This window comes from Aspergillus novofumigatus (genome assembly GCF_002847465.1).
Source record: "Aspergillus novofumigatus IBT 16806 chromosome Unknown P174scaffold_12, whole genome shotgun sequence".
Classification (NCBI taxonomy): Eukaryota; Fungi; Ascomycota; class Eurotiomycetes; order Eurotiales; family Aspergillaceae; genus Aspergillus; species Aspergillus novofumigatus.
Genome location: NW_020194285.1, coordinates 239,751 through 253,903, shown reverse-complemented (window position 1 = coordinate 253,903; position 14,153 = coordinate 239,751). Strand labels below are relative to the sequence as shown.

At 48.9% G+C, this 14,153-nt stretch overlaps 7 protein-coding genes across 7 annotated transcripts; 2 read left to right on the top strand and 5 right to left on the bottom strand.

Moving 5' to 3' along the window:
* Positions 1-125: 125 nt before the first annotated feature.
* On the bottom strand, positions 126-1,864 carry P174DRAFT_446231 (enoyl-CoA hydratase/isomerase family protein). The gene is made up of 3 exons (XM_024828529.1): positions 1,296-1,864; positions 594-1,222; positions 126-529 (listed from the first exon to the last, which is right to left on the bottom strand). The coding sequence occupies exons 1-3, from the start codon at positions 1,412-1,414 to the stop codon at positions 420-422; spliced, it is 858 nt and encodes a 285-aa protein (XP_024677320.1). The 5' UTR covers positions 1,415-1,864; the 3' UTR covers positions 126-419.
* Positions 1,865-2,006: 142 nt separating this feature from the next.
* Positions 2,007-3,647, top strand: P174DRAFT_414947 (putative lipase/esterase family protein). The gene is made up of 3 exons (XM_024824408.1): positions 2,007-2,929; positions 2,990-3,356; positions 3,410-3,647. The coding sequence occupies exons 1-3, from the start codon at positions 2,345-2,347 to the stop codon at positions 3,499-3,501; spliced, it is 1,044 nt and encodes a 347-aa protein (XP_024677319.1). The 5' UTR covers positions 2,007-2,344; the 3' UTR covers positions 3,502-3,647.
* A 210-nt stretch (positions 3,648-3,857) lies between these two features.
* On the bottom strand, positions 3,858-4,406 carry P174DRAFT_425744 (Hsp20/alpha crystallin family protein; the record flags this gene model as incomplete). Its single annotated transcript, XM_024825316.1, has 1 exon — positions 3,858-4,406. The coding sequence occupies one exon, from the start codon at positions 4,404-4,406 to the stop codon at positions 3,858-3,860; it is 549 nt and encodes a 182-aa protein (XP_024677318.1).
* An 857-nt stretch (positions 4,407-5,263) lies between these two features.
* Positions 5,264-5,516, bottom strand: tfb5 (TFIIH complex subunit TFB5; the record flags this gene model as incomplete). The annotated part of the gene is made up of 2 exons (XM_024822947.1): positions 5,264-5,311; positions 5,364-5,516. Coding segments are annotated over 2 exons (201 nt in total), but the record flags the coding sequence as incomplete, so codon positions are not given.
* An 837-nt stretch (positions 5,517-6,353) lies between these two features.
* P174DRAFT_379763 (putative MFS multidrug transporter) lies at positions 6,354-8,292 on the bottom strand (the record flags this gene model as incomplete). The annotated part of the gene is made up of 6 exons (XM_024822934.1): positions 6,354-6,906; positions 6,963-7,330; positions 7,383-7,538; positions 7,598-7,921; positions 7,992-8,086; positions 8,139-8,292. The coding sequence occupies 6 exons, from the start codon at positions 8,290-8,292 to the stop codon at positions 6,354-6,356; spliced, it is 1,650 nt and encodes a 549-aa protein (XP_024677316.1).
* Positions 8,293-9,412: 1,120 nt separating this feature from the next.
* P174DRAFT_65027 (uncharacterized protein) lies at positions 9,413-9,897 on the top strand. Its single transcript, XM_024832416.1, has one exon. It carries the CDS (start codon positions 9,605-9,607, stop codon positions 9,848-9,850), a length of 246 nt encoding a protein of 81 aa, XP_024677315.1. The 5' UTR covers positions 9,413-9,604; the 3' UTR covers positions 9,851-9,897.
* Positions 9,898-10,999: 1,102 nt separating this feature from the next.
* P174DRAFT_414936 (histidine phosphatase family protein) lies at positions 11,000-12,654 on the bottom strand. Its single transcript, XM_024824407.1, has 3 exons — positions 12,221-12,654; positions 11,267-12,171; positions 11,000-11,212 (listed from the first exon to the last, which is right to left on the bottom strand). The coding sequence occupies exons 1-3, from the start codon at positions 12,608-12,610 to the stop codon at positions 11,059-11,061; spliced, it is 1,449 nt and encodes a 482-aa protein (XP_024677314.1). The 5' UTR covers positions 12,611-12,654; the 3' UTR covers positions 11,000-11,058.
* Between the last annotated feature and the right edge of the window lie 1,499 nt (positions 12,655-14,153).

Genomic DNA, 14,153 nt, shown 5'->3' with positions numbered 1-14,153 from the left:
CCGCAACTTGGCACGGATGTGCGGAATCTTATGTATTACCCCGGATTCCTCACCAGCTGAGGGGGGTCGGCTAATATCGTTTCTGCAGAGATGCAGGTTTATTGTGGAGTGGAATATGTGAAAGGGTGGAATTTCCCGCTGCAGGGGGAGTATGGAGTACATTTGTATGGATTTTCCACCTGTCATTAGGATCAATGGATAGTCCCTGTGGCGGATATATTCCACAGGATCAGAATCAGTGGCTCATTGGAGGAATTGATCCAGATCCTTCAAACCATGTGGCGATGGGATACGCTCGTATACATTACCCCAACGCAGACTTTAGGCACGGAGCATCGGTCCGAGTATTAATAGAAGTAGAGTCAGGAGAGACAGGCAAGTCCACCTGGGAACATCCTTATGGAGAAATATACAAGTAATTACAGTTTTTCAAATGTAGGAGTACGCTTCTTCAGCCCGGATAGCAGCGCAGCTGAGACATCCTTGGTTTGCAGCATGGCACTATTCCAGACGGCAGTATATCTGAGACCTGCAGTGTGTCAGCCTATCGTATTGCTTAATCACGCGTAGATGAGGGCGAGTAGAACACTTACCGTCCTGCACAGAGTGGTCCCTCGAGTAATTCAAAATCTCCTTCGTTCCCTGCACCGCGACCGGACTCTTCGTCGCCATCAACGCAGCCATCTCCAGCGCCCCCTGCACAGCCGCCTCCTTACTCTCAAACACCCGATTCACAAACCCAACACGCAGCGCCTCCTCCGCCCCAAATATCCTCGCCGTCAGCGCCACCTCCTTCACCCACCCAAAGCTCCCAACCACCTTGGGCAACCGGCTCAACGTCCCAATATCCGCCGCAAGGCCAATATCCACCTCCTTGACGGCGAACTTGGTGCCGCGCGCGCAAACACGCACATCGGCCGCCGTGGACAGATCGACCGCCAGACCAAGCGAGAAGCCGTGCATCGCGACGACGACGGGCTTCTCGCAGCGCTCGACGGCCGTAATGCAGCCCTGGAAGGAGACGATGTGACGGCGTAGATGGGCCGCTTTGCGCGCGGGATCGACTGCCTGGTCGCCGTCCGCGGACAGGAGGCCCTGCGATGCGGCGGTGACGTCTAGGCCTGCGGTGAAGGCTTTCTCGCCTGCGCCGCTGAGGACGATGGCGCGGACGGAGGGGTCTTGCGAGAGACGGTCGAAGATTTGGCCCAGCTCAATCCACATTCTGCTTCCTGTTAGTTCGGATATTGTTTCAAGTGAAGAATAACCCAAGGAACAGATAAGCATTAGCGACTTACGCCTCGAAGAAGGCATTCATCTTATCCGGGCGGTTGATCTCCACGTGGGCGACATATTGATGGTCGGCTGGAAACCGGATGATGAAGTACTTGAATGATTGGTAGTCGTTTTCTGCCATGGTGATATGATTCTGGTCTGAGTTCGACTCGCAATGTCTTGGAGCTTCTCTGTTCTGATATTGTTTGCTGAGTGGATATCTGGTTTCTGGGGTAGAAGCTCGGTGGACCTCGGTAACTTGATCACCGTCCTATATAGCCGAGCACTGGGATAATGATGAACAACGAGGAAACCTAGGAGTTCATAGAGCACAGCCAGGCCTTTGGCGCGAACGATACGAATTATATACAAATTTGAATCCTAGAAGATGGATGGAAGACGGGTTGGAGATGCTCTCTGGCGGTGACTTCACGTGCCTCGGTCCGATCAGATAAGCGATGAGACATCCTGAAGTTCAATTGATCTAAAGCGGCCAGCATTTTCCGATTATATGATCGCAGTTGGTATAAAACATATCTGCATATACAAACCCAAAGGAAAAATATATAACCAGGAAGGCTTTAGAAGCAGGGGAAGAAATAAGGTGAAGCTGAAGTTCTGGTCTTGCGAATATATATTGTGCGCTGCAACCTTAAATTCGAATTTCTCTCGGACAACTGGAGACAGTGAACACTATGAAACTTTAAGATTTTCAGTATAACTGCATCAATAAACTCATCTCTCTTCAAATGGCTGGATAAATTCATACCAGGGATGAACGTGACTTGACGACAAGTGATCTCACCTACCATGCCTCTGTGGCCTCCTTAGCCTTCCCAGCGGGGTCCTTCAGCACAGAGAGGTACTTTGACTATTTTGAAGACAACACCACCTTGTCATATATTCTATTGATTTGGTAAATGGCGTCGCGAAGGGAAGATGAACGAACAAGGGCTTTAAGATGAACGAACAAGGGCTTTGAGATGATGACGCGTGGCATAAACGCAGCAGCAAGAATACGAGGACAACTACTCCTCCCACTTCAGCTTCCTCTCATCAACCAAACATAAACATGTCGTTTCTAAACAGCTGGTTTGGCCCTCTCTACGATGCTATCTTCTGTCCATCATTACCACCCACTTTTCGCTGGCGTCTCCTGGCTTTCCAGCCGATCGTACTACTCTCCAACACAATCCAATATCTCCCCAGTGTCTTCACCAAAGGCCGCCGCACTGTCATCTGGATCCCTCTCAAGCGAGCGCCAGGCCACTCAGTCCGCGCTATCGTCTATCACCCATGCACACAAAACCCGTCCGGATCCAGAGCTCTCCATCTCAACATCCACGGCGGCGGGTTCCTAGGCGGACTCCCAGAAGGCCAGGCGTCATTCTGTCAGAAAGTCGCCCACGAAACCGGAGCGATTGTCGTATCTACTTCCCACCGATATGCGCCGCGCTACACCTTCCCCACCGCACATGAAGATGTCCAGGATGTCGCGGAGTGGTTGATCGAGAACGCCAAGCGGCTCTGGGGCGCAAATCCGAAATCGATGAGCGTGAGCGGGTTCTCCTCAGGCGGGAATCTCGCATTGGGCGTTGCGCAAGGGCTGGCGCATACGGAGTTTAGTATCAAGGCGTCAGTGACGTTCTATGCACCGGTGGGTATATACTTTATTCAAGCGTCTTCATCGACCGTGTTAACGTGAGATTATTGCCAGATTGATCTGCGGCTCCCACCGTGGGAGAAACCTCGGCCCGCTGGATTCCCAGAGAAAGACCCCCTGGCCTTCTTGCAGCCGCTGATGGACGCGTACGCAGGACCGGGACGGGAGAAGAACTTGACGAATCCACTACTTCATCCTATCCTGGCGGATATTGAGTGTCTGCCTCGGAATATGATGTTCGTGGTTCCCAAAATGGATATTCTGCTGCATGAGCAGACTGTGTTCGTGGAGAGGTTGAAAGAGGAGGCTGCGGCCATCAATCGCGGGTTGGCTGGTCAGCAGGACCCGTCCGAGTCGCGAGTGCAACCTTATCGCATTGAGAGCAGGTTCGACGAGGGTCAAATACATGGGTGGTTGGAAAGTATGACTTTGTATTCCTGATATGCTGGACTGCACTAACTGTGACTTTACTAGTTCCATCGATATTTATCGACGCGAAGCTCAGGGACCAGATATTCGAGGATGCAGTGCAATTCTTGAATGATATCTACGCTCTTCATGGATAGTGCGTGCTAGGTGCATTGCCTATTGTATTCGCTGTATATGTTATGCAAATACTCTCTCCTCAGTTACATCTGTATAATAGTGCGACATCTCCACTCGATACATCTACATACTTAGATCTACGATTGTGAGAAACAAAGTTGAAAGGAAAAAAAATTAAATTTTAATTATTGTCTGACATAGTACACTGAGTACGCAGGAAAGGACAGACTTGAAAAGCGCTTGCACCGGAAACATTATGCTATCGAGAATCTGTTCGAACTAAATCCGCGAACGTAAAGGAAAGACAAGGAGGTATGCAAGTATCGTCACATCGTCACATCATGCTCGTATCCGAATGGTTCCAGTCGTCGGCCATTTACTCGATGGTAATCTTCCTGGCGCCAGTGTTGACGACCTTCTTCGGCACAACGATGGATAGAATGCCGTTCTTGAGGCTGGCCTTGACGTTGTCCTGGTCGACAGGAGTCGGGAACTGGAAGGTGCGGTGGAACTCGCCGACAGAGCGCTCGCTCACCCAGTAGCGGTGCTTCTTGTTGTCGTTCTTGCTGACTTGCTTGTCACCGGACTTGACCATCTCGGTACTCTCCTTCTCCTTCTGCTTGTCGTCAGAGGATTCCTGGGTCGCCTGCTCGGGAGTTCCGGAGCGGTATTCGCGCTCGCTGCGGCCCTTGATCACGAGAGTGTCGTTGTCGGAGAACTCAATGTCGATGTCCTTCTGGGCAATACCGGGAAGCTCGCCGTCCAGAAGGTAGGCATCATTGGTTTCGCGAACATCAAAGCGGGGCGCAAAGGAGCGCACAGAGGAAGTCTGGCCTCTGGTCGACCGGTGGACATCGTAGTCGTCCAGAAGGCGGAAGAGAGGGGCGAAGTCACCAGGAGTGTGGAAGGTGTGGAAGAGAGACATTTTGAATGTGTGATGTGAGGTTGTTAACGAGTTGATATCGCTGAAGAAGTGTTGTTGTAGTTGATGTGAGCGCGTTGTTATCGTAATTCTTATGTTCTGATCTGGTGAACTGAACCTCGAGTAAACGAGGTGTTAGAGGTCCCTATATACCCCAGAGCCATGGTTCGAGAATCTCCTATGATTCTATCCTGATGACTTTAGAAGGGTTGATCGAGAGCACCGGATGTTGCTTGATGCATCACGAACCATCGAGCATTGTCGAATGGACACAGCTTGAGCGCACTCGATGATTCGCGGACATTCGACGGTCACGTGATCGAAAGCCTCGCCACATGAGCTTCACGGAGGAGCTTCACGCAGCTTGGAGAAGCTTCGAAGCATGAGATGCTGTCCATGGAACATCCTAGATTGACGGTCATTCGTCTGATGAGCTGTCATACAGCTTGTAGGCTCATTGCATGATTCCCCCCCATCGTTCTGGCTACAATCTGAATTCGCCACCAGACCAGAGCTCAAAACTGCGTCACATAATAACATGGAAGTGATAGAGATTATTGGCTCTGTCACACCACAAACGCATTTTGCAACGCGTCTTATTGCAAGGATTATGCTGCGTGATTTCACTGTGAAATCACCATGTGGACAGCGTAGATTCGACGGAGTTCTTCAATATCATTTTCGCAGTATGGTACTGCTCCTTTCGAAGAGCATGCTCGTCGCGGCCGTAGAATATTCAGGTAATAGCTCTTCGAACAACGTGTCGACGACGGCCTACTGTCGATGGCCAATGGCCACAGACGCGGTCAAAAGACCAGGAGATCGTATCATTGCTTCGGCAATTCGGAGACGTCGTTCCTCTACTCGGATTCTGATTCTTCGGGCTGCATTACTTTCTCATCAAGCTCCTATCCGAATATTAGCGCACCCATCACACTGAAGAGGTTTCGGGGTCCATACCCTTCCTAGCCTTTCCTTCAAATTTTGTAGCTGGCTTTCCTTGATGACCAGATGGCGGTCATCGTCTAGATCCTCCACGATGTAGTCGTGGCTTTCTTCGTCATACTTCAGTATGATGGCTTTGACGGACGGATCACACTCGATAAGCACTCCTGTTGTATGATACCGGTCAGAAACAGTCAACAGTTAGCCATCATAGGGGTTCGACGATCGGCGCACCTTTAATTGCACGGGGCATGATGGAAATTTGTTTCGATTATTGAGATGACGGTCTAAGGTACGCAAATATAGGTTCTTAGGCTGTATCGAACTGGGATCAAAGGAATGTAAGACCTCGCGAACTTGCGAGTTTCTGTCGAAGGTCCACACGGGAGTGCCAAGACTCAACGGGACTAAGGCACCAAGGCACAAAGTCTTGGAAGAAACGATGGATTACTGTATTTGGATTAGCTCTCCTATTTGGGTATAGTGTTTCCTTCCTGCTGCTCTATACATATCCCCTGTAACCTAGATGACAATGTTAAGCACCTCCTGCAATTATAGAAATCGTTGCTGGAGTGGTACTGAGGAGGTATATCAAGAGCTGAAGGACGTGAACTCGTTGACAAGACTATAATACCTGCGCAATCTTGAGTTGAGGTCGAATTTGACGATCACAGAGAGCGTACCCCAAGCGTCGCCTTGCATCTTTTCTCAACAGCATATTTCCAGCTCCTTAGGAAGCCTGCAGTAATGCCTCTCAAAGGGCGACCAAGCTAAACATCTAACCAAGGAGGAGGGGAGAACCTTGGGATGAATTTGGATTCAAGAATGAGGGGTTCCACAATGTTGGCGAAGCGGTGTATATAGATCGGCTATTACACAACTGTCCTTTCCGCCTTCATCAACAGTTTGCTACGATTATGAGATACTCCATAGTATGGAAGGTATTAAAACCTGCTGATGGACATATATACTGCAAATAAATTATGTGGAGTTCTGGGTAGTCTATTATTCCCGATCGAGTCTGTCCTCCAGATCATCATCGACAACTTTCTCGACCTCATGAGGTGCTCTCCAGCCTGTACATGCTTGAAGCATGGTCGCTACTAGAGCCAGAACACAGCCGCCCAAGATCAGAACCTTGACTGCCTGCTCATAGCTTTGAATGGCCACCTCTTTCTCCAGTCCGCTCAGATTCCTCACCAAGGCGGGGCTTCCCAAAAGTTTGCGAACAAGGTCATCTTTCCCGGAAAGTCCGTGCTTGCCAAATCCCTTCTCAAGCGCTTTTTTCAGCTCCCGCTGAAAGAAGCCTCCGCCAATGGCGGATCCAAAGCTTCCAGCAGAACCACGGAACATGCCTAATAGGGAGGTCACAATGTAGTGCACGTTTGGATCGGTAAGGTGTAGCATATGAGACAATGCATAGTTCATCGAAGCGCCGATGAAAAGGCCATTAAAAAAGGTCGAGACGACGTAGGCGATGGTAGGTGAAGAAGGAGTCGATAGTATGGCCAGTATAAAGTTCGTCAACGCAAAGAGCAGGAACACTATCAGCGTCGAGCTATAGCATGAGGGGTCAGTTTTGGGACTTTTCGGATCAATTGCAACAACACCCACATGTAGTAACTGCTAGTCTTGCGAATATGGATCCATCCGACCAACAGGCCTCCAAGGCCGAACCCTGCGTTCGTTGGAACTAGGATCAAGCCTGCCGAGGCGGGAGACCATTGTCGAACCGCCATTGCATACACTGGCGTGAAAAAAAGAACAGACCAGCGGGCCATCATCGAGATCAGAGCTGCTAGGCAGGTAGCCAGTATGCTTCTCGCTTTGAGAACTTCAATCGGGATTATGGGCTCTGATGTAAACTTCGACTCAATAAGAAGGAAAACAGCGAAAGAGACGAAGCTCAAGATCAGAGGTGTGATTGTGACGGTTGAATTTGGCGACGCTAGGCTGAAAAGCAGCAGAAATACTGAAGTTGCCTGGAAGATTGGTTAATCTTCAAGCTCTGTCGTCAAGCCTTGGTAGTCTTACCAGAGTCAAGGCACCCGCATAATCGACTTTGGCTAGTCTTTGCCAGGGAGAACTGCTCTGAAGACTCATGGAAGTACTCTTGGCGCTGGGAATAGCGCGGAACAAGGTTAACCCCAGAATCAAAGAAGCAGGTGCTTGAACCCAGAAGATCAGGCGCTACGGTTTTTGGGTTAGCTCGGTATCCTTTCCAATGATGTGAATGAAGGATGGCATACCCATCCGAAGACCGGCGTCAGCAATCCGGCAAGTAGTGCACCGCAAGAGATTCCCGTTGTCACTCCGACATTCAACAAGCCAATGAAGAGACCTCTTCTCTTCTTGCTTGTAAGGTCGAGGATGAAGATGAAGGAGGTGACCATAACACCCGCACTGCCACAGCCAGATAGTGCACGTCCAAAAAGGAAAACCGGCAGGCTTGGGGAAGCAGCAGTAATAAAGAGTCCAACAGATAATATCGCCACAGAGAAAAGAGTATAAATACGGGCTGTGAAGATCTGACAGAGACGTCCTGCTAAAGGAGACACACTGGACATTGCGATCTTTATGCGAGGCAGCAATTAGCCCGCTGGCATGTGATGGACAGCTCTGGAGGACATTAAATAGACGTACCAGGTACGCTGAGCTGAACCACGTCGTTTCCGAAAAGGCGTCGAAATCTTCTGCGATATCCGATTGAGCCGTGGTCAACATTGATATGTTCGTGGCTGCAATGGCATTCGTTAGTGATTGCGGCCTCGAAATGGCAAATCTATTTACTCTGAATGAATAGCAACAGGCCCACAGTGATAGTGATGACCGTTCCTCTGAGAAATGAAGGCGATATTTGCGTTTCATCATGGTCCGTGAGCGGATGCTCTATCAACGGTGTGGCCTCGGAAGGCACTGCGTCTCTTTGCGGTTCAGCCACCATGATGCTTTCTGAATGCGGGATGTTTTGAAGACAAAGATAGTAGAGCGTTCGTGCCCATTGATATTGACAATTGGTATATTATTGCTGCCAAAGGTGACAAAGACTCGATTCTGCCAGAAGTGGAAGCTGGCGGATAAGCATTTATAATCAAGCCGAACTAATAACTAATTCTCCAATCGACCCAATCATAAAGGAGGTTTGCTCATTTTCCTGGTATCTGATATGATAACCAAGTTGATAACCCATGCAAACATGGCAAAAAATGCTGCTCCTGGGTCAATGACAACTCCATTTCGTGTCCCTCCTGGAGCAGGTTGATTCGACGCGAGCTGTTAGGTCAGGAACCCATAGCTATTTCATCATCCTGAGATGAGTTATGGAGGCAATTATTCATTTTCGCCAGGATCAGTTCATGAAATAGACACGAAAATACTTGCAGATCTTCTGAACACGCCCTAGAGCTGGGTGCCCAGGGACAGACATGGCATGCTCCCGTGGCCCTACCATTATTCTCGTACCTGACGTCCCTTTTGCTCTTGCAGACCGTTGAAAATCACATGATTTGAAGTCAAGACAGAAATAAACTGCCACCGCCTGCCTGTTGATCACATGACACAAATGTGGTGATCGCGTGTGCTCACTTTGATTGCCTCAGGTGTCATTTTCATGAGTATTCTGAATTTATCATGAATTAACGAAGAAAAAGCTTCCTTGTACCATTTTCACACTCGATACCGAGATTGCAGGCCCGGCAATCATGAATCGTACCCAAAATGTATCCGACAACGGATCCAGGGCTTGCTTACTCATCGTGTTGCTTGGAACGGAGATGGATAGTCACAGATTGCTGTATTGGCATCTATGTGAGCTATCAATTCACAGTTACACACAAAGAGCATAGGCGAGGGCCCTTTTTCTTGGTCCCATAGATCTTCATCTGAGCAACATTTTCATGGATGAACGAGGTTTTGGTTGTCCATGGATACCATCATTCTCGCTTTCATTTAGATTGTGCTATGAACAAGACAAATACATCATCGTCTGATATTATGTCTGATATTATGCAGCAATCCCGAATATTTGTCTATGCGACTAATCTGCTCTCCCAATTCTTACAAACCCGCAATTGTTAAGGACCGATCAGCTGATGTACATCCAGCCCGCCATATGACACGAATATGTACGGTGGCAGATGACAATCTCATCTGAGCACAAAAGCCGTCGCTTGATACATACATAAAACCAGTACTCTCGGGCCCTTGACTTGAGGAAAAAGAGAAACCCATCAAGCCCATCAAACCCATCTATTATAATGAAGCCTGTCTATATCTCCGCGATGTTACTGTACCTTTTCGCCGTCCAGGCACAACACCACAATTCCGCACGTAAGATTACCATCCTTCGGATCATCAACAGGTACTCAGTAAAGTATACAGGAGAAATAAAGATGGCTCCCGCAGACGCGCGGAGAACCCCTGCCTTGAATCTAGAACAGACCGTCCTAGGAATAGACGACCGCCGTACGTTGAAGCAACCGACGAATGATCGACGGAACTGATGAATGCTAGATTGCTACCGCTGCTCGTCTCCGTGCTCGCACGCTGTTTGCTGTCATGGGGAGTTTTCCCAGTGCTGTTCGGACGGGCATTATTGCTACTGTTGTGAGGAGTGAGGGCGTATTATCCAGTTATATGGTTGTCTATTTGTGCCTGGTCTAATTGCATTGACCCCACTGCTCTGTTTTTGAAGAGACGCGTCCCTCGTGCAGTTTCCAGTGGTCATTCTTTTATCAAGGACAGCGCAGCTGTCGATAGTCCATATCCAATAGAATGCAATTGCCTTTCTTTCAAATCTCCAGCTTATGATTATACCAGCCTTCAAACTCACTTTTGGTCTTGAACGGACCGGCACTGTAATGCATGAAGAATCGACCGTGACAGGGTCCTCCGCAAATTGGCCCTGGCCCTGGTAGTTTAACAGACTGCATTTCGTATCATCTGGGCGGTTTGTCTTGAAACGTCCAGCTTCTGCTCATCGCTGAGGCCGTCCCAGCAGCTATCGAGAGGTTGACCATTGATGTACTCCATCACGATATATCCCATCGTGCCGAAGTATTTCGTGTCGTCTGCGACTTAGAAAGCGCGATGGGTGCGTGGAGCCCGGATGCCGGGCTTTGAGGTGACAATTCTAAGGACCTCGGCCTCGCAGGGAAGCACATTACCGCCATTTTCAAAACTTGGTCATTTGATAGTCGCACCACCGTCGTTTGACCCAGATCGTGAAGGACTGGGCGGAGTCGAAATGGGTGGTAAGAGACTCATCAGACAGAGAATGGAGGTCAGTTCCATCCAGTGGAAATGTCCCATCTACAGCTCGACTCGCCGGCTGTGAAAGCTCTCAGTAAAGACTCGCGTAGACGCTAGATCTCCATACATCAGTAAATGGGCGGAGAATTCCCTCCATCTTTATTTGTACAATGGGATATAAAGCGGCCACATTTCCAGTAAATGAAGAGTGTTATGGAAGGATTTGCCCAAGCCGGCTGAAGATCAAGATAAATTCGTTCATTTGTCAGTGAGTGGCCATGGGATTTGATATTGCATCGTCACTGCCAAGAGACAATAAATGCACAACTACAAGCGGAGTCTGCCATAAACAGAATAGTTGCCTGGGGATATCGCATCAAGTTGTACTATTATTCTGATGTGAGACGTCACATTTACTTTGAGATGTTCAGTCAAGCTAACTTTATACGGATATTTTCGGTTAATTACACATTGATTTGATATCTTCCGGGATAAAAGGGCGTAGGATATCCAGCAATTTGGACAGTGGGATCCAATCCAGCCGCCCATGAATTGTTTCAATGGCGTGGCCGCTGTACAGGACACGGGCGAAGTATCCCGAAGTAGACGTTTTCCTGATTTCGTCAGAAACCGATCCTAGACCCTAGAAAACGAGGAGACAAACTTACCAAACCTCAAAAGCGATATTCGAGCCCATACCCGGCCACCGCATCGCTGTGATCCCCAGCGCGCCCAGAATAGGGGAGATGTCCCCATCATGCACGAAGTTATGGCTATACGCCAGCTTCGATGCACCCTCCGCAACTGCCTCGAGCTTCCGTACTATCTCCCCAATGAACAAACCCTCGATGACCTGGATGTACCGTGTCGCGTTTGCGTTCCGCCGCCACATGTAGTTATACTCCCAGTCACCGGCGCGGAAGACCTCGTCCGCTTGGGCCGCGGTCACGCATTGCGTCCGGTCCTGGACACGGCACGGCAGCCTGTATCCGTTACACAGGCGGGCCTGGAAATTGTCCGCGAAGTGGTCAAAGTTCGAGGTCCAGGCGGACTCGTCCTGCGCGTCGAACATGGTTGCGAGTTTGTCACGGAGGGCCTGCGTGACTGTGAGATGCTCGTTCCATTCGGCAGTGGATTGAATCGCGGATAGGAGGGCGTTGCGCGCCGAGCAGGGGAAGCCGCGGTTGACTGTGTCGACGGCGGAGGCTTGCTGGTGCACTGGAATCGGCTCGTGGTACTCCGGCCAGAGGCCGCGTAGGACGGCGCCGGCGGAGCCCTGCGTCAGGGCTGAGGAGCTGGAGCGGAACCAGACTTTCTTCTGGTCTGGGTCTGAGGGGATCAGGCCTAGCCGGCGGCCGTAGACGGCCCGGAGATCACGGCCGTGCTGGTAGCCGTCGAGGAAGCCGCCCAGAGTGAGTTGGGGGTACTGGCAGGACCCATTAACATAGGCGGTAAGGTACGGGTTGGACGGATCTGAGTAAGCTTGACCATAGACAGCGACTGGTGACGGGTGCTGCGAAGCTGGCGCTGCGTAGACGTGCGGATCAATGTTGTCGCAGTTGTATTCTTGATCCTGGACGGAGTTAGCGACCGATCGGTTGAATTGGGAAAAGGTTGATTACCTCTCCTCCAGGAAGAATGTTGTAAGGGGTCCGCCGTTGATGGCGCTGCAAATATTCAAGGTATACCAGCTTAGCCTTGATGGAATGATTTGCAACAGGGGGCGGCAGAGAGTAGGTTTCTCCGCGCGGATGAGGCATGGAACAGTAATTGTAGACATTATCGGCGGACGGTGAGCTAGCACTATCAGCGGGAGCAGTGTAGATGCCGCCATAAGTGCCGTAGGAGGTGTTGGTGATGAATGTGGTGTGGTTCAGAGGCGGATAGAAGGTGTCCTGGGAGGCAAGGGTTGCCGTCCCTGAGAACAAAAGCGTCAAGCCTAATGATAGCATGTTGACTAGAGCTTCGTAGAGTGAGATGGTATGATCATGAGAGACACTCCATATCCGCATTATTTATGCATGAGCTGTTGCGTTCCGACAAGATGGAAGATCCCTTAGTTGTTGCTGAGGACAAGTCAAAGTGGGAAACACAACTCTGTTAGATGATCTGCGTCCACTAAAAATGCTACATCTTCCACGTGGTGCAGCCAACACAAAACAGTAATTCGGCCATGTTCTCAAAGGCTTGCAATCGGTTGGACATTATTATTCTGGCTAAGAAATTAACTATCATAATCCTTCAACGTATTACAGAAAAGCTGCTAATCTGTACTAAGAAGAAGTTTTGGAAGTGGACATCAGAAGTTGTTGATATATAGTTGGCCTAGCACATAAGACACTTGGAAAGCACCACATAGTGAGCAGAGAATGAAACATTCAGTTCTATTCGTCTGAATCATTATTTGTCTGGCTATAATTTCGATGCCCCATAATGAAGTTGGCACCCCCATCACTTTTACTGCAATCCTCTTCCTCAATGCCCCTTTCTACCCACTATAGCTGCGTCTGCCATCGACCTTGCATGGAGGCAAGCAGAATATAGACAATTTATAGTCTCCTGTAGCTTTATAATTACTCCTATAACTATAGGGGACTGCTGTGGTGATATAGTACGTACTAGGTTTTACAGCCTACTATAATGCATTCTAATTATACAGGCTGCGGGTGATATTCAACCCACACGTACTTCATAGAATCCTATTCGAAATTGACTACTAGGATCAACCTGTTATTTGCCCGTATAAGACTTACCCAGTAGATTAAAGGTATCAACAGTTAGAAGACCAATGTGAACAAGCCATAAGTCCCTGCTGTCCCATCTAACCACTCCAATATCATTACGACTTTTCAGACAATACTAATTCATTGTGGGTCTGTCAAAATATGCTTTAAAAAGTCTCATGAAATCTAGACGGTTGCGCGCAAAGGCCTAGTTGGGATAATAGTGTCTATAGAAGTTTGAGCACGAGGAAGTCTCCTGTGCATGCATTATTTGAGTGGTTAACACTTATTAAGCTACTTATCATGCTCATAATATTTCTTATACAACTATGTCTCTACTGAATTACTGCATTCTTGCATATCATGTGGCTTGGTGTGCAAAATTTAGACCTCTAGAATCATGATTTCCTGGCTTCCTGACGGCTGGTAGACTGGAAATGTCCAGAAGACTAAAACCTAGCAGGAAGCAAACCGTTCCGAGAGGCCCATGGGGTAAAAGGCAAGACTGGATCGGTATTCTAGTAGCCTACCTCACGATATGGATTTCTGAATGAAGATACCTAGTTCGGTGTCAGATGCAGAAATCTTTGATGATTCGTTGACAGTGTCCCTAGAAGTATAAGGTATGCTGTGTGCCTCGGATGGCCAGAGGACCACTCTTAATCTAGCCTTAATCACATGATTGAGTTTGAAATTATCCAAGGACAAATTCACCATCTGCCAATTGACTTAATTTCATGGGTGATATCTCGACCGGCTTTAATCCATGTCTCTCTCAACTGTTATCACATTGATAGGTGCAATGGCCCAATCGCGTGTCATATCCCAGGCG